General features: G+C 39.6%; 2 protein-coding genes across 10 annotated transcripts in view; one reads left to right on the top strand and one right to left on the bottom strand.

Annotated features, from left to right (window-relative positions):
• Positions 1 to 14256, top strand: part of ARHGAP21 (Rho GTPase activating protein 21) — a 111948-nt gene extending 97692 nt beyond the window's left edge. For all 4 annotated transcript variants that reach the window (XM_039380158.1, XM_027751740.2, XM_027751738.2 and 1 more), the window contains 14 exons: positions 92 to 217; positions 1017 to 1301; positions 2410 to 2474; positions 2555 to 2703; positions 4286 to 4428; positions 4548 to 4703; positions 4811 to 4889; positions 5359 to 5432; positions 5518 to 5607; positions 7487 to 7612; positions 7805 to 7846; positions 8174 to 8279; positions 10053 to 10084; positions 11681 to 14256. In XM_039380158.1, the coding sequence (XP_039236092.1) occupies positions 92 to 217; positions 1017 to 1301; positions 2410 to 2474; positions 2555 to 2703; positions 4286 to 4428; positions 4548 to 4703; positions 4811 to 4889; positions 5359 to 5432; positions 5518 to 5607; positions 7487 to 7612; positions 7805 to 7846; positions 8174 to 8279; positions 10053 to 10084; positions 11681 to 13414 (3207 nt within the window). In that variant the 3' untranslated portion in view covers positions 13415 to 14256. The remainder of the gene's footprint in view (positions 1 to 91; positions 218 to 1016; positions 1302 to 2409; positions 2475 to 2554; positions 2704 to 4285; positions 4429 to 4547; positions 4704 to 4810; positions 4890 to 5358; positions 5433 to 5517; positions 5608 to 7486; positions 7613 to 7804; positions 7847 to 8173; positions 8280 to 10052; positions 10085 to 11680) is intronic.
• Positions 14257 to 19232: 4976 nt separating this feature from the next.
• The window catches only part of KIAA1217 (KIAA1217 ortholog), a 233054-nt gene continuing 230291 nt past the window's right edge, over positions 19233 to 21995 (bottom strand). For 5 of the 6 annotated variants that reach the window (XM_027751716.2, XM_027751733.2, XM_039380160.1 and 2 more), the window contains 2 exons: positions 21557 to 21679; positions 19233 to 20832 (listed from right to left, as the gene is read on the bottom strand). In XM_027751716.2, the coding sequence (XP_027607517.2) occupies positions 20338 to 20832; positions 21557 to 21679 (618 nt within the window). In that variant the 3' untranslated portion in view covers positions 19233 to 20337. Of the gene's footprint in view, positions 20833 to 21348; positions 21680 to 21995 lie in introns of those variants that run through there. The other variant, XM_039380161.1, reaches the window with a different exon arrangement.

The raw sequence follows: 21995 nt of genomic DNA, 5'->3' as shown, positions 1-21995 counted from the left end.
TTTTTAAAGTAAGAAACATATTGAACCTAGGTACTTAGAGAAGTGTGTTTAGAAGTACATTGTGGGGTTCTTTCTGTGATGTTTTCTCTAGGTCCCAGACAGCCAGAAGTCTTCAGAAGACTCTGGTTCCCGAAAAGATTCTTCTTCAGAGGTGTTTGGTGATGCCTCAAAGGAAGGATGGCTCCATTTTCGTCAGCTTGTTACAGACAAAGGAAAGGTACCTGTTGTGTTTGGGTTTTTAACCTGGGACAAATACTAAGCTGGTGAAAAAACAAGATAAGAAACTTGAAACCTTCCTGGTTTGCTTTTTTGATTTTTTTTTTGGGGGGGAATAAGAGCATCAATAAGATTGACAAAATGTTAGACCTGCTAGAACATCGACCTCAGTCAGTTCCTCAGCTTCTTTTACAGACTGCTTTCTAAAACTGTTCTAATTTTACATTTCAAAGCATCTGTGAAGTAAACTAATTCCTAGTGATTAATTAAGTAGTAAAAATCAGTCCCTTGCTACTTGTAGTTTGTGGGGTTTTTTTCCTCTTTGCTAATAAAGAAAAAAGGCTGTTGTATTTGTGAATGTTAGGGAGTTGAGTTCAAACTAATGCACAAATGTAGGCTAACACTTAAGGAAAACTGGGAGTCTGGAATTGCAGTGATGTGAATATGTGAGTCTGACTTGAAGGCAGTTTAAAAGGCATAGGCAAGAGTCCCCTAAATATTTCTTATGTATTTGTATTAATGCCTCTCTGAAACTGTAGTCACATTCGGTTTCTTGCTACTCTCATGTGTAAAGTCACACCTAATGGGTGGTCTGGGAGGGCAGGTTATTGAACAATTCACTCCTTTGACAGAGCAATTAGTGAATCCTGTGTTTGTGTAGTCTTTCTGGCAGCATTCTTAATAATGGTGTAGATAGGTGGTTAGTCTTTCTTTTTAAAACTTCTGGAGGTACTTTTTATAGTCCTCAAACATCCACTCTAACAAATAAGCAAACTAACATCTCAATTGATGTTTTTCAGCGAGTTGGTGGGAGCATTCGGCCATGGAAGCAATTGTATGTTGTTCTTCGAGGTCATTCACTTTATTTGTACAAAGATAAAAAGGAACAAGTGACCCTGTCTGAGGAAGAACAACCTATAAGCATCAATGCTTGTTTGATAGACATCTCGTACTGTGAAACCAAGAGGAAAAATGTATTTAGACTCACCACATCAGACTGCGAGTATCTGTTTCAAGCTGAGGACAGAGATAATATGTTAGCATGGATTAAAGCAATACAAGACAACAGCAATTTAAATGATGAGGTAATCGTATGATACATAATGAAGAACACATAGTTCTTGTCTTTTAATTAAAAATTTATTGTGTTTTCTTATAATTAGTATTTGATCAGAAGAAATAATTTGTAATCAACCAATAGACCAAAATGTGTACAGAAACATACAAGAAAATGAGGTGAAAGGCAAGGTAACTGAGTAAATAAATGGAGTTTAAAAAAAGGCAGACATAGTCATACCAGAGAACAGAATTTTGAAATAATTAATGTAATTTCTGATTTGACTAAAGATATACTTTATATTAAACTGATCTTCTAAAAGTCCCTAATATTTTTAAAAAGATAATTGCAGGTTTAGTACCAGTGTGGTCTCTCTTCAGGCTTGCGTTACAAAGTGTTGTGTGCATTAGTACAGCAGGACAAGTTTCTCAGTAGTTAAAAAGTGAAACTTTGAAGGATACCTGTTTCTCTGATTAAATGCTGATGTTTCTATGAATGAAGTTAATGCTAATTGGAAAAGGCAAACATATGCTATTGTACATAAGGTATCAATATCTGTCCCAATATTGTCCTCAGTGCATTTTCATTGCAGTGATGAGCAACAGAGGAATATTTTCCTTTCTGTGGTCATGCACATCTGCTCATATTCTAAATAATTATCCAAAGGAAAATGGCTTAATAAGCCTTATTACATAAATGGATAAAAGCACATTTGAAGTCATGGCTGTTTCAGCTCTACTTGTAGTAGCAATTAGTTATATAAGTACTGTGTGCACATAGGACTGGATTTTTCATAGTTGACTTGTGTTTTTCTATTTAAACTTACTTTCAATTTAAGAGGATTTAATTTGATTATATTGCTTTGGAAAAAAAAGTCTAAATAGCAGCACTTAATTTGTAATTACTCACTTTAGTTTTCCTCATGGTTTTTAAATGTTCTGTCTTTACTCTTCTTAAGATCTGCCTGTTAGTATGTTTGATTTTGTTATAGACTTGGTTTTTTTAAATGAACTGAAATGTTGATATTTTTTTTATATGCATTTGGTGACTGGAACAGTTATTCATATTCTGAAAGGAAAAAAAATATTTTTTTCTGTTTTATAAGACTGTAAAGTAGTTCTCAATTCATTTTATAGGATACTGGTGTTACTAGTAGAGATCTAATTAGTCGAAGGATTAAAGAATACTCTACAATGATGAGGTAGGTGAATTTTTTGTTGCTAGTAGTTTTTGTAGAGTTCTTCTCTAGATCTTTTTACTGAAGTAATATATCTTGTTTAGTTCTTCAAGCAGCAAAACAGAGCCATCTCCCAAAACACCTCGCCAGAGTCTAAGTATCAGACAGACTCTACTTGGAACTAAAGCAGAACAGAGGACTCAGAGTCCACATTCTCCTAAGGATGAGTCTGAAAGGAAGCTTCTCACTAAAGGTCTGTATGTTTTACGTATTTCTTTAGTTCCTTACTGCCCTAGTGCAAGGCCATCGAGGTGTCCTTCTCAGTTTTTTTGAATTCATGAATGTACAGATGCAAGCCAAGTATTAGATAGGATGTTTTAAGCTGCAACTCTAATCACTCATTTCTTGTAACCACTTCATTTAGATGTTACCTTAAGATATGTTTCAGATCTTCTCAGACCCCTGAAGCTTTTTATTTCAGTCCCTTTTCAAGAGAGTTTGGGCTTTTTTTTTTCCCTTACAGCTCCATGTAGTGTTAACAGTAGTAAAATACATGTGTTAAGCTTCTTGTGAGCAAAATTTTGCCAGGCTTTGGAAATAATTTTGTGTGTAATTCATACTTTTGTCTCCAGCTGACTTGGAAGTGATAAGGTAAATTTGTATTTCAAATATGCTCTTAAGAAACCAAAGGTTTTCACTGAAGTGTTTTAAAAGTAGAGGAGAACAGATTTTTTCATTGTCCTAATCTTTAAAATGCAGGAGTGAAACTATGTTTTCTTTTCCAGAACAAAATTACTGCCTGCTGAGTTCTATAAACGTCCAGTGAGCTGGCACTGCAAACTTGAATCAGTGTCTGAACTTCATCAAATAATGTCACAAGCTACTCTTTTTTTAACTTTCTTTCTTTCTTTCTTTCTTTTTTTCCCCCCCATATAGTCTGTAAACATATGGTGTTTCAGACCAGACTTTTATTTTAAGACTGTTGTATGCAAATTCAGGCAACTGGGTTAGCAATCACTTTTGATCAACCACTTTTGAGCTATTCAGTCTTGAATTTAAGCTGTGAGTGAATTCTGGTTTTTGTTCCCAACAAATGTCCCTTTGCTCCTGCTATGCTACACATTATGTAACTAAATTGCACATGTTGAGTAAATGTCAGATCTACTGAAATAATATTTCCAGAAAAAAGAAGGAAGTAGTATTGTATTAGATGACTTGCAGTGCAGAATAATTGGGAATTGCAATTTGCTGCAAGAATTGTATAGGAGAGGTAAACAAACCAGCTGAACTTCTAATCTGATTTTTGGATAGAGAATGCTTTTAAATGAGTCATGTTTGGAATGATTTTGTAGTGACTAAAATCTGGTAATTTGTGAAAGAGTGAGTAGGTCTGCACAAGTGTAGGTGTGGCTGTAGAGTTTGATGGGTATTTTGTGCAGCAAAATTTGTAATTCAGTAGAGAATGTTGTGCTACTAAATGTAGATTTTATTTTTTTTAGATTTAGTTTATATACCTTTAGTCTTTATGCACCTTTAGTCTTAGAATGATGAAATTCCACAGCACCATACAGCTACTTGCTTTTCTAAGTTTGGAGTGTGAGTATGTTCACATTTATCTTTTGCACCACAGAAGAGTAACAGAAAGTATATTTAAGACAAACTAATGTTTATCAAGTTGTTGTGGAAAGCCAGGCCAGTAAAAGGTAAAAATGCAGCAGGTGTCACTTGCGCTTTGCAAATCTGTTACCTGTATTGACAGTCAATTTTGTGATTAAATGTTCTTATTTTTCTTCTTTATTTCTTTTTTTTCACTATCCTAACCAAAAAAAAAAAAGATGAGACAAGCCCACCAAAAGACAAGGGGACGTGGAGAAAAGGCATTCCAAGCATTATGAGGAAGACATTTGAAAAGAAGCCATCTGCTGTAGGAACATTTGGTGTTAGATTAGATGACTGCCCCCCAGCTCATACCAACAAAGTATGGAAGTACAATTTTTCTTTCATTGTGATCTTAAAATAATGTTTTGATTAATTACTTATATATATATATATATATATATATATATATATATATATAAAACTCTTCTTTTTCTTCAGTATATTCCACTGATTGTTGATATATGCTGCAAACTAGTTGAGGAAAGAGGTCTTGAGTACACAGGTATTTACAGAGTTCCTGGAAATAATGCTGCCATCTCAAGTATGCAAGAAGAGCTCAACAAAGGAATGACTGACATTGATGTTCATGATGATGTAAGTCTTCGATCACACTATTTTCATGTTAAAATCCCAAAAACTTCTGGTTGTGTTGTGACTATAGAAATATAAAGCATGTCTGACTTTTTCTTTTAAATATGTAGAAATGGCGTGACTTGAATGTGATAAGCAGTTTGCTGAAATCCTTCTTCAGAAAGCTCCCAGAACCCCTTTTTACCAATGGTGAGTTGTTTTCCTTGCAGTTTTGTCTTTAGAAATTGCTGTTGAATAGTTGTCTTACAACATTCAGACGATTTGAGAGAAAATCCAGTGGAATCATCCCGACTCTCCAATGAATGTTCTCTTTCAGAGCATAAGAATGAGATGTAAATAGAATTTCTCTGATGGTGAAGTAATGATAAATAATTAAAAAAAAAAAAAGAGGAAAATTTTCAATTCTACTGTTGGAATACTGTACGAAAGCTGGGGGGGTTGTCCCCCTACTGCCATTTTATTATATTATATATAATATAATGGGCTAATTTATGACTTCCAGAGGTCATTCTTTTCATATGTTACCTGTGTTCATGGGGCAGTGGGGCTGGGAGGTGGGGGTGTGTATGCATACATATATAAATATAAAACCTAAAATATATATATATATATTTGTGTGTATATATATATATATGATTAATTTCTGCTTTTTTAACAGACAAATATGCAGATTTTATAGATGCCAATAGAAAAGAAGATCCTGTTGAGCGTCTGAAAACACTGAAGAGACTGGTAAACTGAAATAATTTGTGTTGTAGGTGCACCACAAAATTTGCATTAAATGTTTAATGTTCTGAATAGTGATTGTTTGTTTCAGATTCATGATTTACCTGAACATCATTATGAGACTCTCAAGTTTCTTTCTGCACACCTGAAGACAGTAGCAGAGAACTCAGAAAAGAACAAGGTATCAGAAACAAAAATATAATGTATTTTTGTTTGTTTCATTAAGTATTATTTTTGTACAGATTATTTCTAATTGAGGGGATAATTTATTGTTGTGGCTGAAATTAAGACTTTCGGATTAGGCTAAGTACTCCTGCAAAAATACACACCTGCTCAATGTGAATTAGGTTTTTTCAAACTGGTATTAATTCTTGTGGGAATAACTACTTACATCCTAATTTTATCCCAAGTCTGTAAACTTCAGTTAGTCCAATCTAGACACCTGTAAGAGGGTGCCTGGGCAGGGCACAGGTGAACAACCCTGTTGACACACCAGCTTTGTGTGAAGCCTCACTTCTGGACACTTCAGAAATTTTTAAGACTAGGACTTGCTGTAGTTACTTGAATGTTCTACATTCTATGTTCTGCCACTACAGGGTCTTTTTCCACCACTAAGTGTAAGTTTTTGTCATTTTTGTGGGGTGGGGAAGATGTAGTTTGTGTTAAATGCTTCCGTGTGTGCTGCAGTCCTACTGTAAATGGAAATAACAGTATCCCCTTTGTTTAGCTCTCAGGGAGGGGTAGCTGAGTGCAAAGCTGTGCACAGTATGGGTGTGCTTATGGATGCTTATCTCAGGGCAGGTAATGTGGTGGCTTGTTACTTGGCTACCAATGTGCAGGGTACAGGGAAAAAAAAATGTAATTGATGCTCTATAGAGGCACCTACGGCCAATCTTAAATCGTTTAAAATATAAGAATAATTTAAAAGATCAGTTGAAATGAATATATGGTAGGTTTCAACATCAGTTCTGCAAATAATACCTTCCAGTTAAATATGAAAGAAAAACGTGCGTGTTTATAAAAAAACAATTCAACAAATTATGAACTTTGGTGGAATCACAGCTGACATTATAATGAAATTATAGTAAGTGTCATTTTTAAGTGCAATGCCTAAAGGAAGATTTTTTATCATTTTACAGTCTTGGTGTGCTGTATAAATGTTAAATACTGTTAATATTGTAGAATATATAAGGCTAGAGGAGTGAGGTGATGTTATAATTGTATGACTTGCCAAAGGACACAATTCAAGTCAAGGAGAGCATCAGGGGCCTGTGTCATGTTTGCAGCCTACTTCTGGTAAGCACAATGACCTTGCCTCCTGTATATTATTGGTCTCTTCTATACCAGAACAGTAAACTATAAATCAGAGAAGTAAGCAAAAATAGAAGGTAAGTATTCTGCTGCTGCTTTCTTGAAATTATTTGTCAGAGATGTAACACTAGTCATATACTTAATTTACTTTTAATGTTGTGACATGGTCACATAACTCATAGTCTGTCTCATGAATAGATGTGTTGGGTCTATGATGTTTTTTGCTACCACTGCCTCCAAAGTTGGTGCAAATTGAATGAGGTCTTTGTCAGTAGACATAAAACAGTGTTTGATTACCAGCCTAATTTTGGTTCTTGTAAACATTTTCAGGAAAAAACCACAGAGAACTACCAATGCCTTTTTATAAAACAAAAAATTCTTAAAACGTTTCTGAACAGAAGTGTTTCTACATGGGAAGAAAAACAATTCCCCCCAAAAGTGTAAAGGATATTTTCTGTGCTCGTGGAGCCATTTGCTTGCAGTGGGTTAAGGAAGGTTGGAATTTTGAATTGCAGAAATGTTGGATGTATTTATTGCTGCTGCACGTAGGAGAGTTTTGATGTAGCGTAACATCCTATTTTGGTGTAGTGTAACATCCCACCTGAGTCAGTAAGGTGTTTTTAAAAAAACTTTTTTATGTCTTTATTTTAAATGGTTCTCATATATTAATAGTTATATTAATTTACTTAGCCCATATTACTGTATTTTCTCATTATTAATGTATGATGTGGAAATATTTCATTTCTTAGATGGAACCAAGAAACCTGGCAATAGTATTTGGTCCAACACTTGTGAGGACATCTGATGATAACATGACACACATGGTTACGCACATGCCAGACCAATATAAAATTGTAGAAACACTCATCCAAAAAGTAAGTGGATGCATTTCATTATTTAAAAAATAAGATTGTGCACATATCAACTGGCTTTTCTCTCATTGTGCCAGCTTGGGTCTGGTATTTATCCATCAAAGTGCCATTTTTAGTAATGTCTGTGTTAGATTGTGCCACTTTTGGGGTTTGTATTTCCTGTGGGGTTTTCACCTTTTTTATTTTAAATTGTAGCATGACTGGTTTTTCACAGAAGATGATGCTGAAGAACCTCTTGTAAGTATTGTGACATAAGTACTTGTGTTCTAATTATCTTAGTTTAGAATCTGCTTCTGCTGCCTCTAGAATGTCTGTATATTTCTTATTACATCCCTGTATGGTTTGCTCTTCAGAAGCACATTTGTAGCTTTCCAGTCCTTGCAGTAATGAATTTTATTTTTTTTTTAAAAAGCAAGCCATGCATTTGTTTTAAAAGCATAAAGGAAAATAGGACACGCTTTCCTCGTGTTCTTCAGGTGAATAATGAAGTTTTCTAAATGCTGTTGAATCATAATGAACTGTTTGTGAAACGATGATGAAGAGATCTTTGTTTATTAACTATAGACAGCAGTTCAGGAAGAAAACACTGTAGAATCTCAGCCAGTGCCAAACATAGATCATTTACTCACCAACATTGGAAGAACGGGAGTATCTCCTGGAGACGTATCAGGTAACTCTTGCCTGGACGGTGTTAATCCATAGGCTACAGTAACCTACTCTGTTAACTCACTGTAACTCTCTCTTCCTATTTTCTTGTACTAATAAAACGTTTTCCTCTTTTCCGAAAGACCATTAACACTTCCGAAAGACTTGAATTGTTGATAATCATGCACGATATAGTTTGGAAAACTTTTTTGTATAACAGGAATTTAATCATTAAAAGATGAGGTTTGCACATACTACTTTATTTATTCACAGTAACCCATGCAATCATCATCGTGAGGTGAAGCAGATATGCTGCTGTAAAGTGGTTTGTTGTGATGGCAGAAAGGCTGATCTTCGGTGGTGGTCTAATGTTGCTCCTTCCCAACGTTAGGAATGCAAAAAACTGAGTTATGTTTTCTTGTCAAGTGATGGACACTTGAAGTATGTTGCAGTATGTCTATACTAAAGCTGATTTCCTTCTGTTTATAAATGCCATCCTCTTTTGTGGCTAAGGACAAGCATTACAGGCTCTTTTTTGGTGACTTTTTTCCCTCCTCCCTTCACTATGCTATTGCACTAACCCAGCATGTTGTATCCCACAAATGTTATCCCTCCGTCTCTAGCTTTTGTTTCAGTTTTCAAAGGGTTGTTCAGCACTTACTGAAACAGTCACTTTGTACTGATGTTGTAACAGGCGAAGTGGGAGGAGTCTATCACACGGTGATGTCATTAGTGGATTCTGTGATGTCACTGATGGACAGCTGGAACTGTAGGAAGAAGGAGGACTGTTGCCCACACTGTAGCTGCCTTGTCTGCAGAAACCCCCGTTTCTTGTAAATGGAAAAAAACCCGAGTTGATCTGTGCTGTAAATTTTCTTTTAAGAGTATTTTAAACAGATCAATGCTACTTTTTAAAAGTTTTTCTGCTGTTTCTTGTTATCTCTGAAGCAGACCCTGAGGAGAAATAGCATGGTATGGTCTACCAGTCTTTCTAGTCATAAAGCATTAGCCATGTGTCAAAAAGGGGTGTGGCAGGGGGCTCAGCTCTTTCTTCCAAGGGAGAAAGTCCCTAAAGCTGGAACACATCCAAGTTCATATTTTTTAGTCATTGTGCTAGCCCCTTCCTACCCCCTTTATAATTGTATAATCTTGGGTTTTGCGAGACAGTAAAACTATGGTGTCCATTTTTCATTTCATAAAAGCGCTTGTTATGGAAAAGTACAAAACTGGTAGCTGCTGAAATCTAGCAGATTTTAAAATAAAATTTTACCTAAGTAAGAGGTGGAGGGAGTTGTATAATTGGGGTTTTACACACAAAATATGACTTAATTCCTTTAAAATTCCTCACAAAAAGAATATGACTACAAGAACCATGATTTGTACCTAGGAAACCAGCTATACTAAGACACCCAATATTGCTTTGTGTATCCTGAATCTCAGGAGAGTACACAGTGCCATCCTGAAAAGGTCTCTCAGCTGCGGTTTTGCAGGGGCTGTATACTTAAAGCATTAAATAAACATTAGTATTTCTGTTTTTTATTTAGAAGAACAGGGCTCCTTTGCCATTCCTATCATTGAGCTGGTTCTGCCTACAATTCACAGCATCCTTTCATGGCGGTGGCTTTCTGTGGTGCAGCTTGCATCTTTGTGAGCTCTGACTATTCACTTTGTTCTGGTTTTTATTTGCTTCACATCTTGTTCTGTGCTTGTCTTTTTCATAAGTCCAGCATTGTCTGTAGTAACAAAAAAAACTGCACAGAACTGAGCAGAGTTTGTTTTTTTTTTCATTTTTCCGCAGATTCAGCTACTAGTGACTCAGCAAAATCTAAGGTAAATCATTTTGTGATACGATATAGTTACAAGCTTCTGAATTCTGTTAGATATTTGCTTGCTTTATTAAATCACTTATATGTGGATGTACTGTAGAGCTTATGTAGAATTTCTCGAACAAGTGATAATACTGTTTTCTCATAACATAGTTTTGAAATATTACACTGGAAGAGTATCACTTGTGTGCAGTCAGCTGCATCTACCAAAGCAGTCGGCTGCACATATCGACACCTTTGTTCCAAACCCTCACAATTGTGAGCACTTATCTCCTTTTTGCATCTCATTTAGTAGAGGTAAATGTATATAATATGTTCCCTGTTGTTGGCATACTGCTCACTCACAGCCAGTATTTATGCTTCGCTATTTCACTGAGAAAAGTGCAATACTTAGAATTCAACCTGATCTTCTTGAGAAGGAGATAGCTCCTCCCTTTTATAGGAAGGCAAAGGTTGTAGTTAAAGGTTGCTCTGCAAAATCTCCCTAGGAAGTATTGCTGTGCTTGGGAGGACAGCCGTGTAGATGATGGGAGTAATACTGGTTCAGGGTGGGACGTCACAAAAGTGGGCATTTGTTCAGTCCTCACTTTAATGACAAAGTTCTCATCTGACATGCGGGCAAGTCTCTGGGGCTGTTCAGTGATTCTGACACTGGATGTCTGTAGCATAGGGTGACAGGGCAGCACACAGCTGACCTCAGCTGTGAGCCCATGGCACAGCTTTATGCTGCTGTGCATTCAGGTGTGTCACTGGTGCCCCCCTTTGGGCTGAGAACAGGACTCAGTGCCTCCTTCTGGCTCATCGTGGAGATGCCAGCACAGCTGCTCTGTGAGGGTGTTTGGTGGCTCAGCCATTACCTCAGAATAGCCCCATTGCCAGGACACCACGTCATGCTGCCCGGGGCACAGGGGCAGTGAGTAGAAAAGGTGCATAGCTTTGAAGTGGCCAGGTGGTAATGCTGTCATGTAGTGAAAATAGTTTTTAATTCATAAAATGGAATAATTTGGGTTGTCCCTTTATTGCTTCTGTGCAATTCTAAAGGTAGATAGATTCCTCAAAAATCAGGAAGAAGTTTATTTCTGTTCATTTTCTACATTTGTGCCTAAACTAGAGTTTTGAATAGCATTCATTTTATTGGACGTAATGAATTGATACAGTTTAAAAACTCAGTCTGAAAGGTGAAAGATGAACTCAAAAACAGTTTGAGAAATTAGCCTTTTTGTATAAGTAAGACCTTGAAAAAAGAGCTTGAAACCACACTTTTGGGACCTCACATGTGAAGCAGTTTCTGTGTCAAACTGGTCTTGAAAAGGTTTCTTACTGCAATAAGGGCCTTCTTTATTAGTCAATCAAAAACTAAATAGCTGTATACACAAACCTAGTCTTTTTTAAGTTGAAGGGACTCAGATAAAAAGTGGAATTCTCAGGATGAAAATTGACTTCTTGGGCAACGTCATTTAGACTACAGAAAGAGCATGGAAATGTTTCCTGAATAAAGACAGACTTTATACTGTGGAGCTCAGAATGTGCTTTTAAACAGTGTCAGGCTAACGGTTTTTCTTTGTGATTTTTAATTATGCCCTCTCCCTTTTTTTAACAGGGTTCTTGGGGTTCTGGAAAGGATCAGTATAGCAAGGAACTGCTTGTGTCCTCCATTTTTGCAGCAGCTAGTCGCAAGCGGAAAAAAACAAAAGAGAAACCACAACCAAGTAGTTCAGAGGATGAGTTGGATAATGTGTTTTTCAAGAAGGAGCTTGCAGAGCAATCTCGTGGTGACACAACAAAAGAGGACACAGCTAAAGGGGAATACGAAAGAGAGAGAGAGATAGGAAGAAAACAGAGGATGTTTGTCCTGAAGGAAAAAGAGAACAGCAGTAAAAAAGATGTGAATGTTGTAAAGGATGAAAAGAAGTCATTAAAGAAAGAAAGTATCCTGTCAGAGGAACCTTCACTGCCTTACCATGAAAAATGTACAAAATCATCGAATCTCAATTGTCTGCAAACCATGCAGAAGAATAACCCAAAAATGCCTATTTCACAGTCTTCTTCCCAGGTTGAGGAGACAGTGTCTGACTCCGGCACTATGCTAAGCACTTCCTCCCAGGCTTCCCAGCACAGATACTCATGCAAAAAAGTAACCAGCCCTGAAATTAAACACAATGAGTTTTTAGCAGCTGATGTCAGCTCCATCACCTCAGATTATTCAACTACTTCATCTACTATGTATCTGACTGGTTTAGATGCCAGTATGCTGAGCCCTGAGGTGCAGTCAGTGACAGAAAGCAAGGGAGAAGATGCTGATGATGAGAGAAGTGAATTGATCAGCGAAGGGCGTCCTATGGAGACAGACAGTGAAAGTGACTTCCCTGTCTTTGCCACCAGCGCTGCTGCCGAAAGGCTTTCCAAAGGGAAAGTTTCAGAAGTGGTGAAGACCAGTCGGAGGAACTCAGAAGAAAGCGAAGTAAGTTGTACTGAGGGAAGTTCCACACCAAAGTTAGAGAGTCGCAGACTTTTTAGCTCACACAAACTTATTGAATGTGATACACTCTCCAGGAGAAAATCTGCACGGCACAAAACGGACAGTGAGGGTTCAGGGGATGCAAAGAGTGAGAAGGACTTGCCTACTGTGACCAAAATGTTTGACATCATGAAAAAAGGAAGATCGACAAGCAGTTTAGCTACATCAGCCAGAAGTGAGGCTGACAAACAAGAACCTACCTGGAGACTTAAAATTACAGACAGGTTAAAGCTGCGACTCAAGTCATCTGCAGATGATATGTTTGGAGTTGGGAATCAAAAAGCTAATTCTGCAGAGACTGCAAAGAGAAAAAATATCAGGCGAAGGCACACGCTTGGAGGACAGAGGGATTTCGCTGAAATAAGTGTCCTGAATGCTTGGAAAGCTCAGGAGCCAAGTCAAAGTAGAGAGAGAGAATCTGAGCTTTCAGCTGTGACTCGGTTGAAGCCAAAATGTCCAGCACAGGACCTCTCAATCTCAGACTGGCTTGCACGAGAACGTTTACGCACTAGCACAACTGACCTTAATACGGGTGAAACTGGAAAGCCCAGACTTGAGAACACTAGCTTAGCAGATGTATCAAAGGTAGATCTGCCCTCATCTGCAGACATGCAGGCAGATGAAGGCAGTTCTTCCAGCAGCTTGACTTTAATTAATAGAACACCACCTTCGGGACCATTTCAGCCACTAGACCAGGTAAATGGTGAAAATTATCAGAATATGAACAAAAACAACTTCAGCCCAGCAGTTGATGCCCATCCTCATAAACTGTCTGGGACCCAAGTGGTTCGATCTCGATTCTACCAGTATCTTTGAAACAGGAAGGTATGTCCACTGCAGCAATTCATTAACTTACTGTTACACTTCCCAGTAACTCTGTGTGTGTGTGTGTGTGCGCGTGTGTGTACATATATATATATATTTTCCTGTACTGTTGTTGTTATGCAGCCTTCATTTGGGCTGGTTTCATCAATATGCTCTGTGGAACGTCTTCACAGTGCATTACCACAGCCAGAAGAACACTAAAGTTAAAGTATATATATATATTTTAAGAAAAAGTATATTTGATGGCTGCATACAAATGTTGAACAAAGCATCTGATGCAACATGCTGTGTAGTGTATACATGGTTTTCTGACTGAGAGTTGGCCTGGCATTAGTATGCAGGAAAATTGTTCTTTTGGTTTAGTCACTAACAAGTGCCTCATCATAAATTCATTTGGTTTGTTAGGGTGCCATATTGTTAAATTAGAGAAACTTATTACAAACAAATGAATGCATTTTACTGTTAATGAGTTTCATTACATTTTACAAATGTTAACACAGGTGGCTACAGAGCTTCCATTCCTTAGGCATTCCAGTAAATATTGGAGTTTTATATTTCCAATTTTAATACAGATTTTGAGTTTTATGTGACTTGAATTTCTAATCTTTCTGTAAAATAAGTAACTTAAATGTACATATTACATGTGTATCTTTTCTTCAGATACCAGATTTGATATAAATGTTGTAACATAGGCGTGTAGATAGTGGATACTGGATGGAACTGGTTTCTTTTATTGAGAATATAATTCTGCATGAAGACCTAATGAATCCAAACCTGTATCATGCCTGTGTGCATACCCACTTAAACACTGGAAATAAAATCGTTTTGGTGACTCTTTGTGTGATTCAAATTCTTTCTGATGAGCTGTTCTAGAATGTCGCATGTACAAGTTGCAGTCGGCAAATGCTCTCACCAGCCCTGCAGTTCCTCCTGGATGAAGTACATTTCTCTTCAAACTTTTGTTTGTGGGACAACACTGTGGATTTTAGCATGTGAGAGAGATTCAGTTGGTTAAATATTTTCATCTTGATACATAAGTTGCATCTAAGGTGTGTAGCAAGTTGATTTAATGTGCAGGTTTTGTAGCCCTGAAAAAAAAAAACATGTCCCTGATCATCCTCAGGTCGTAAAGAGTGAAGATCTGTATCTGCCAGTCAGAACAATACTGTAGTTTGGGTCTTGGACTTTTTACAGTTTTAACTACAAAGATGAGTTTCTACCTTAAAAGCCCTTCTCTGTGTGAGCTCCATACTAGTTATTTTTTTCTTCTATGTTCTTGGACACCTACTTGAAAACAAAACAGCTGTTCTTTACTTTGGGTACCCCCATATCTTACACTGTTGCTTGCTTGGCAGAGGATTAAACCTGTGTCAATGTGTCCAGTTACTGGGAAGAGAAGGAGTTGTGGTACTAGGATGTATTGGCTGACATGTTTTTAAGCAGACCTCGTTTCTTTCCCATACTTTAACGTACTGTGGTTTTGACCCTTGTGAGGAATCATTATAAGAATTGGCTGCGAAGAAAAGTGTCAGGTATGACAGCTGAGCTCTCAGGAAGTTCTCAGCACATAATTGGGTCCACCTAGTACCAGGTCCCATAAAAATGGACTACATTCTTCTGGTGTCCTTGCAAACTAAAGTGTCTTTTCCCCCGGAGTGAACAGGAAGCGGGTGCATTAGACGCATTCCTGTGTGCCATGTGAGGAAGAAAGGGTGTGTTTTGTGAAGCTCAGAGTAATCGATGATGATTTTTGTTTCAGTCCTAATAGTAAAGTGTATTTGAATAAGAGGTTTCAAAATCACAACAAAACGTTGTCATGCCTCTGTACTGCTATTCATGAGCAAGCACACACTGTCTTTTACTGGAAGTGTATTTTGTCCCATCATTGCTTTCAGATGCTTGTCATAATGTGTACTGAGCACCCACAGTAAGGTGCAGGGGTCTTCTCAATGAAGCAGTGTACTTTACAGAGGTACACAGGGGTGTGGGGCTCTGCATCTTACTCTGATTTGACAACCATTTGGTGAATCAAGTTAATTTTCATTTTGTTGTGTTTATAGATGACTGATAATTTTAATCCTGAAGCTACATGCATGGCTGCCAACGTTTTTGCTTGAGAACACAGAACTTTTATTGTATTGACTCAAAAAGAACACATCTTCTGAAAAATTAGGAACTTATTAAAAAAAACCCACACCAAACAGGAATTGCATTGGCTGACAATTCTGCAGGTACAAATTTAAAGCCTCATCAGCCTCCATGGTATTGTCTGTGCTGCACTGGCAGTGTGGATGCTGCAGGGCAGTTGCAGAAGGAACTTGGACATAAGTCAAGGATATCCATGAGGATGTAAGAAAGGGATTACAGTCATTTGGACCACCACTGCTCCACCCTTTTCAGGTACATCAGCTCTTGAAGGAGATGACCTGGCAGGCAGGGTGGGAGGGAGGGAAGCCCGCAACTTGAAGGGGAGATGCAGGGAGCAAATCCGTAAGGTGCATGAGGGAGAGGAGCTTACTGAGCTCCACCTTAAGAAAGTAGTGTGTGACTGCATATCTGAGTCTGAAAAAACACTGATGCTTTTTATGCTCTTTAAAGACTGGAGCCACCTTAAATTTCAACCATTGCAGCAAGAGATGACAGATATTTTTAGCAGTCATTGCTATGCTCTGATCTTAACAGCAGCTGCCTCAGACCCTTACCTGTAGTGCTTTTTGACTGTATTGGGTTTTATTTTATTTCTTTTCCCCCCCCTTCTGTGGAACGGAAAGGTGACAGTCTGATTGACTCAAGAAGGGAAGTGTGTGCATACAGTAGGTTGTCCTGAAGTAGATACTGTTAGTGTTGCTATTTCCTCTAGAAGCTGGATTCAGTGGGCTGGGCAGTTCCACAAGGTTGCAGTGCAGGTGAGATGGGCAGGGACCTCTGGGCATCTCCTAGTCCACCCCCAGCTCAGCCAAGTGCAGCCACGGCAGGTACTCTGGATTGAGGCTGTGGTTGGTTTTTGAATATTTCCAAGGTTGGAGGCTCCACAGCTTCCTTGGGCAACCTGTGCCAGCGTTTGGTCACACAGTTAAAAGAGGTGGTGCTTTTATGTTTAAGCAGAACTTCTTAACATTGCCATTTGTGTCCATTTTTTGTTTCTCAATTTGTAATCATCAGAAGGATTCAAACTGGCTTGGAAAGTACTTCTGGTCTGAGGACTGCTTGGAGCTCTGTAGCTGCAAGTTGGGACAGGCCTAGGCTGAGATCTGAAGGGGAAATAATGGAAGTATGAACTGTGTTGGTAGCAATAGTGTTTGGATTTTTAAAATGGTTCCTAACAGCAGCTCTTGCTTTAGTGGGGGTGGTTTAGTCTGAACTGCATTTTCTGGGAGCTGGAAGGTTCTGTATGGCTGCTTTTTAGACTTTAAAGGGCTTGTTAAGGTCCCTATTAGTATTGCTCACAGGACTGATAATGTGGAATTAAGACATGTCCACAGTTCAGACAGTATCTTCTTCTTTTGTGCTGCTGCAGAGCTGAAGGAAAATTCTTTGCTGAGCTGCACATGAGGGTTTCAGATTCCTCTCTGCTGCATCTGAGGAGAATCTCTCCACTTTGTTCAGGCAGGATGAAAGAGTTTGAAATGTGGCCTCATCTGCTACAAAAAGCTGTGATCTTGTTTTCAAAGCCAGGTCAATACACCATTCTCATTTACATACTAATCAAGCCATTAATTGTGTCAGCCTGTGGAAATAAGGCTGTTGGCTGACGCATGGCTGGGAGCGGGAATGGCTTAACAGGCCATTCTGCCATCGTTGAAGTGGTGCATGTACCTGTGGCTCCCAATCATGAGATTGTAAAAATCTGCCCTGACCACCTGCTCTTGAACCTGTGAGTTTTTAAGCACGATGGAAGAGCTGCCCCTCAGTGGGGATCAGATGGATTTTGACCCTGTACACTTCTAGGCAGAAATGTCCTGCACATCCCTCCGTTTTCTTGCTCTGTGTATGTACCCTCTTCTGCTCTGGCTTCCTACCTGTGTCCTGCCCTCTGCAGGGGCTCTGTGCTGTGTCACTTTGTGCTGCAGTTCCCACAGGAGGAATCAGCTGGCACACAGGGATGGGGCTTACTCTGAAGTTCTGGGCTGGCTCAGACTACAACAGGCAGCAGGAAGGTCCTGCTCACCTTCCAGCTCCTTCCATCTTGAAAAGGAGTGGTGAACTGCCTCACTACTGGTGTGTCAGAGCAGTGAGGCCAAGGGCTGCTCTGTCAGTGCAGAGCCCTGTTGCAGTGGTACCTGCTCCATGGCTCTTGTCCCGAAGTCCAGCTGCAGCCAACTCTACCAAAACTGCTCTTCCTAACTGGTTTGCAGTGGGAAACCTGGCTTTCTCATCACTGGCCGGTGCTGATTTCTTCTGTGCTCAAGGTATTTATTTCCAGACTTGATGATTTTTCTAAATACTCTGCCCAGTGTTCAGAAACATTCCTGAACTACAGCCTGTGCACAGCTCTTTCCTGTCTGCATTTGTGAACACCTGGCAACTTCATTGCTGTACAAGCAGGATGGCGAGGGAATGTCACTGCCTGACTCCCGATGGTCCCGGCAGCGCTGCCTGTGCTGGGATTATGTGGGTTATGTGCTGGATGAGCCTGTTGATGTTTCCTGGCGGGTGCTGCACCTCAGCACTGAGCAGGTACACAAAACATGGAAGATGTGCAGGTAGCAGTGTAGCCGAGGCCTCAAGTGGGTGTTGTGTTCACTCCCTGATGGCAATTTCCACATTCACCCCCCCCAAGCAATAATTCCCTGTGAGTACAGGCCTTACTGCCCACCAGTGATTGTGCAGGGTCATTGGTTATTTGTACAACCATGGTCTGGGTCTAAATTCATCCCAATACAGAGAATGTGCTGCTGTAGCCCCTCGCCTGAAGAAGCAGCAGTGGGAGCAATGCCAGAGCCATTGGGGACCCTGCCTGCTCATAGGGAATGTCAAACTAACAGTTTAAGAACAAAATCTGCTATGCCCATCATTTAGCTTGAGCTTGCATTTTGGCTGTGTACTGTAAAGGAGGAGTGTAGTATCAGGCCTGCTGGTGCTCCCTGTGTGTGCTGTCTGTTGTGTGGGGAACCTGGTAACAAGCTACGACATCAGATGAGGTGAGTTCCCTTCAGAGCAAGGGAGTCGTGTACTCAGCATGTGAGGAAGTAGAAAACAGACCAGGCTCTGGAGCCACCAGTCACTGCTGCTCTGCAGTGGCTGGAAGAGAACTGGCTTCACTCCGGTGGTTCAGTGTGGGCACTCTGAACGTGCCTAACACTTCACTTTGGCTTTGGAGCCACCCAGCCTGTCCTGGGCTCATCTCAGCCCCACACTGAAGCTCCCGTGCTCTGCAAGCGCCAGGGCCTTTGCTGCTATGGCAGCCAAGGGGATGGCACTTGGCATGATCCTGCTGGAACTAGACCATGTGTTGTGTCTGTGAGGTATAAGCTAATGTTTACATTCTCTAGTTATTTGCCTGCATGGGATGCACCATCTGAGGGCACAGCCTTGAAATGACACTTATAAGAAACTTTTCTTTTCACAAGGGGTAACAAAGAACACTTAAAGATGGAAAAGAAGATACCTCAGTCAGTCAAAGGTTTTTCTCTCCTTGCTGGTTTTCTAACTGGGAGTTCCAGCAACGAGCTTTAATTTTAAAATTATTAATTATGGATGGCTTTAATCCAGGGAAAATAAAGTCAACTTTTCTCCTGATGGCTTAATGCTCTCAGGCAAACACCTTAGCAGCTACTTGAGACCAGCCGAAAATACAAATACAAATATATAAGCATGCAGCCCTTTATTTTTGTAAAGATCTTTGCTTATCATAGTTCTGTATATTACATTATGGTGTTATACAAATAAATTTATTTACAAAATCATGAGCTATGGAAGTTTCTCACTCTTTTCCTATTTAACTGATATCCATCTTTTTCAACCCTTCCCCATATATATTTTTAAGCATGCATAAAAATTAACTTTGGTGTGGTAAAACTACTCTATGTGCCCAGCCACATACAGTATTTCTTTATTTATAGATATTTATAGATATGTACAAAAGTTTGCCAGTATACAGAACAGTACTGAAGTGTACATTTTAAAATCCACAATGCAATGCATTAATGGGCTACCAGGTCTCAGTAAAATAAAACTGAAGGAAAAAGGGTGGATTTAGCTAAGAAAAAAAGTAATCAGCAACTATCTATATGTGTAAAACAATTTATTTTTTCCTTGTCTGGCAAATTCTTAAATATAATCTGAATGGCAGTGCAATAGTTTAAGTTGCCTCATACACACATAAGACCAGTCTTGTTTTGTTTCTTGTGTAGAGGTTTACTGTCCAGCATACTACTTTCAAATGTACATTACAATAGTATCAAAATGTTTTGGCAAAAAGATCTCGAAAGGAACCATGACATTTGTTGACAAAAATAGAAATCTGTAACAAAGCTAAATAACACCAAAATAAAAGAAAAATATTTTAGTTTCAGTTTTACAATTGAATATAATCACACTTTAGTATATCTCTGTTCACTTCTAGACCCCATAATGAAAAATAGCTTTATACAAAACAACTTACTAAATTTTTAACCATACAATTCCCCATGCTCAGTACACCGCTGTGCACGCGCAGTCCAGTTCACTCACACACCTTCACACTTTTTGTAAGAGGTGCTGCCTATAGGAAGAAAATGCTCTTTTATCACTACAACAGCAACAGTTTTCCAAAAAGCTTCACTCTAATCTAGTGTAGTAATTCATATTTAGCACGTGATTAGTATTAAGCCTCCAGCAATATAGTTAAATGGTTACATTCCCTGGTTAAAATATTGGCTGCAGAAAATGAACAAAAAGCCTTGGTGACCTGGCAGGTGTGCCGTGCTTAGCCTTTAGGATGGCTCCTTGACCGTGGATGGGGCGGACTTGCCGGCATTTCCATTCTGTGCCTTGTAGCTGTTGAAACTAGGTGTGTGGATTGTCCTGATGCTCTTCATACCTTGGTTCAGTGAAGGGGGGGAGAGAGAGGAGGAGGGGGAGGCAGAGGAGGAAGGAGGGGGTGGCCGGCCGTTTTGAGTCTGTAGTGAGAAGGAGAGATGGTGACCTTTCCCTGGGTAAGTGGGGCTCTGAAACTTGGAGGAGCCGTTAGAGACAGAGGGGATGAGGGAGGTAGAGTAAGTTATGCGACCTGACTGAGGACCGAGAAGGTTGGAGGAAGGAATGGAGGTTTTAGTGGGTGGATTAAGAGAGTTAGAGCTGTCACCGCTAGAAGCAGGTGCTGAGCTGCTTTTCCCAGAAGTGGGAGAAAAGGCTGGGATCTTAGAAGCAGGTAGGGTAGGGGAAGTAGCCTTACAGTCCCCACCAGCTTTCTTAGCACTTCCATTAGCCTGCAAATAAAGATGGCAGGAGACAGTTTGTCAGAAAGCCAGTAACATGATAAACCAACAGGACCTGGGAAAACAGCCCTGCAGAGAATCAGAATTAACAGTTCAAGGCCTGAGCTACGTCTTGCAGCCGTGGACTGGACCTGGTAGAAAACCCAAAGTGCCCAACGAAAAGTGCATAGAGAGAGTGAAAGCCAACAGAGCTTTGTGAGAAGGCGTGATCTATGGGTTACAGACCAGTCACTACGAGGGCCATGCTGGGTTATTAACATGTGAATAGACATGTCTGGCTGGAGAGTTAATGTGCACCTACTGCCACCTCTACACCAACAGGTTAGTGTCCAAGGCTTCCTGTAAAGACACTCTGAATAGAAGCATTCCCAGTTCTCTTAAGGAACCACCACATTTACAAAATAGAAAGTAAACATGTAGTTGACATCTTAAAATTACAGCTGAATACCACAGTTATAAAGGAAAAAAAGCCCAAAACAAACAAACAAAACCAAACAAACAAAAGAGAAAAATAAAAAAAGCAGCAGGTGTTTTATTGCAGACATGCATGCACAAGCATGGTGAAAAGATCAGTACTGTCATGCCCCCAGGATCCAGGACGTCCAGTTAGACCTCAGGCATCCGATATTTGGTATAATCTCAGTCAGTTACTGGAGTTTAAATAAACAAACAACATGAAATGTCCATCCAAACACCGGGTTTAGGGTAAAACTACCTGTCTGTATTGGCGTGGATCCTGCAGCTTGTGCTGTTTGCCGGATTTCTCCATGCTTCCTTGTCTAGTTTTTGAAGTCATGGGGACTGGCATCCGGCTTGTCTGGGAGGCAGCGCTGGAGCCCTGTGGAAATGAGTGGAGGGGCAAGGAGGGGAGACAAGGAGAAGGTGTGATCAGTACCATGGTGCTCCAAGAGAGGACTGCACACCATGCGCCAAAAAAAAAGCCACAGTACTACATGCAGGGAAAGTTCAGGAGCTTCACACCGCAGGTGTTAATTTCCAGAATCAAATGGAGAAAACTGCTCAGCTACTGATCAGCCTGGATTTCATGTCAGTGACGCTTGTCATTTCACACAGCAGATTATTCGGCCCAGCTCCCCTGCATTTGCCCATCACCAATCAGCAGCAGAGATTAAAAAATCCCCAAAACCACTGGT

Source organism: Pipra filicauda, unplaced genomic scaffold (assembly GCF_003945595.2).
Source record: "Pipra filicauda isolate LSUMZ 115617 unplaced genomic scaffold, ASM394559v2 scaffold187_size1440530_pilon, whole genome shotgun sequence".
Classification (NCBI taxonomy): domain Eukaryota; kingdom Metazoa; phylum Chordata; class Aves; order Passeriformes; family Pipridae; genus Pipra; species Pipra filicauda.
This window is presented reverse-complemented; position numbering and strand designations above follow the sequence as displayed.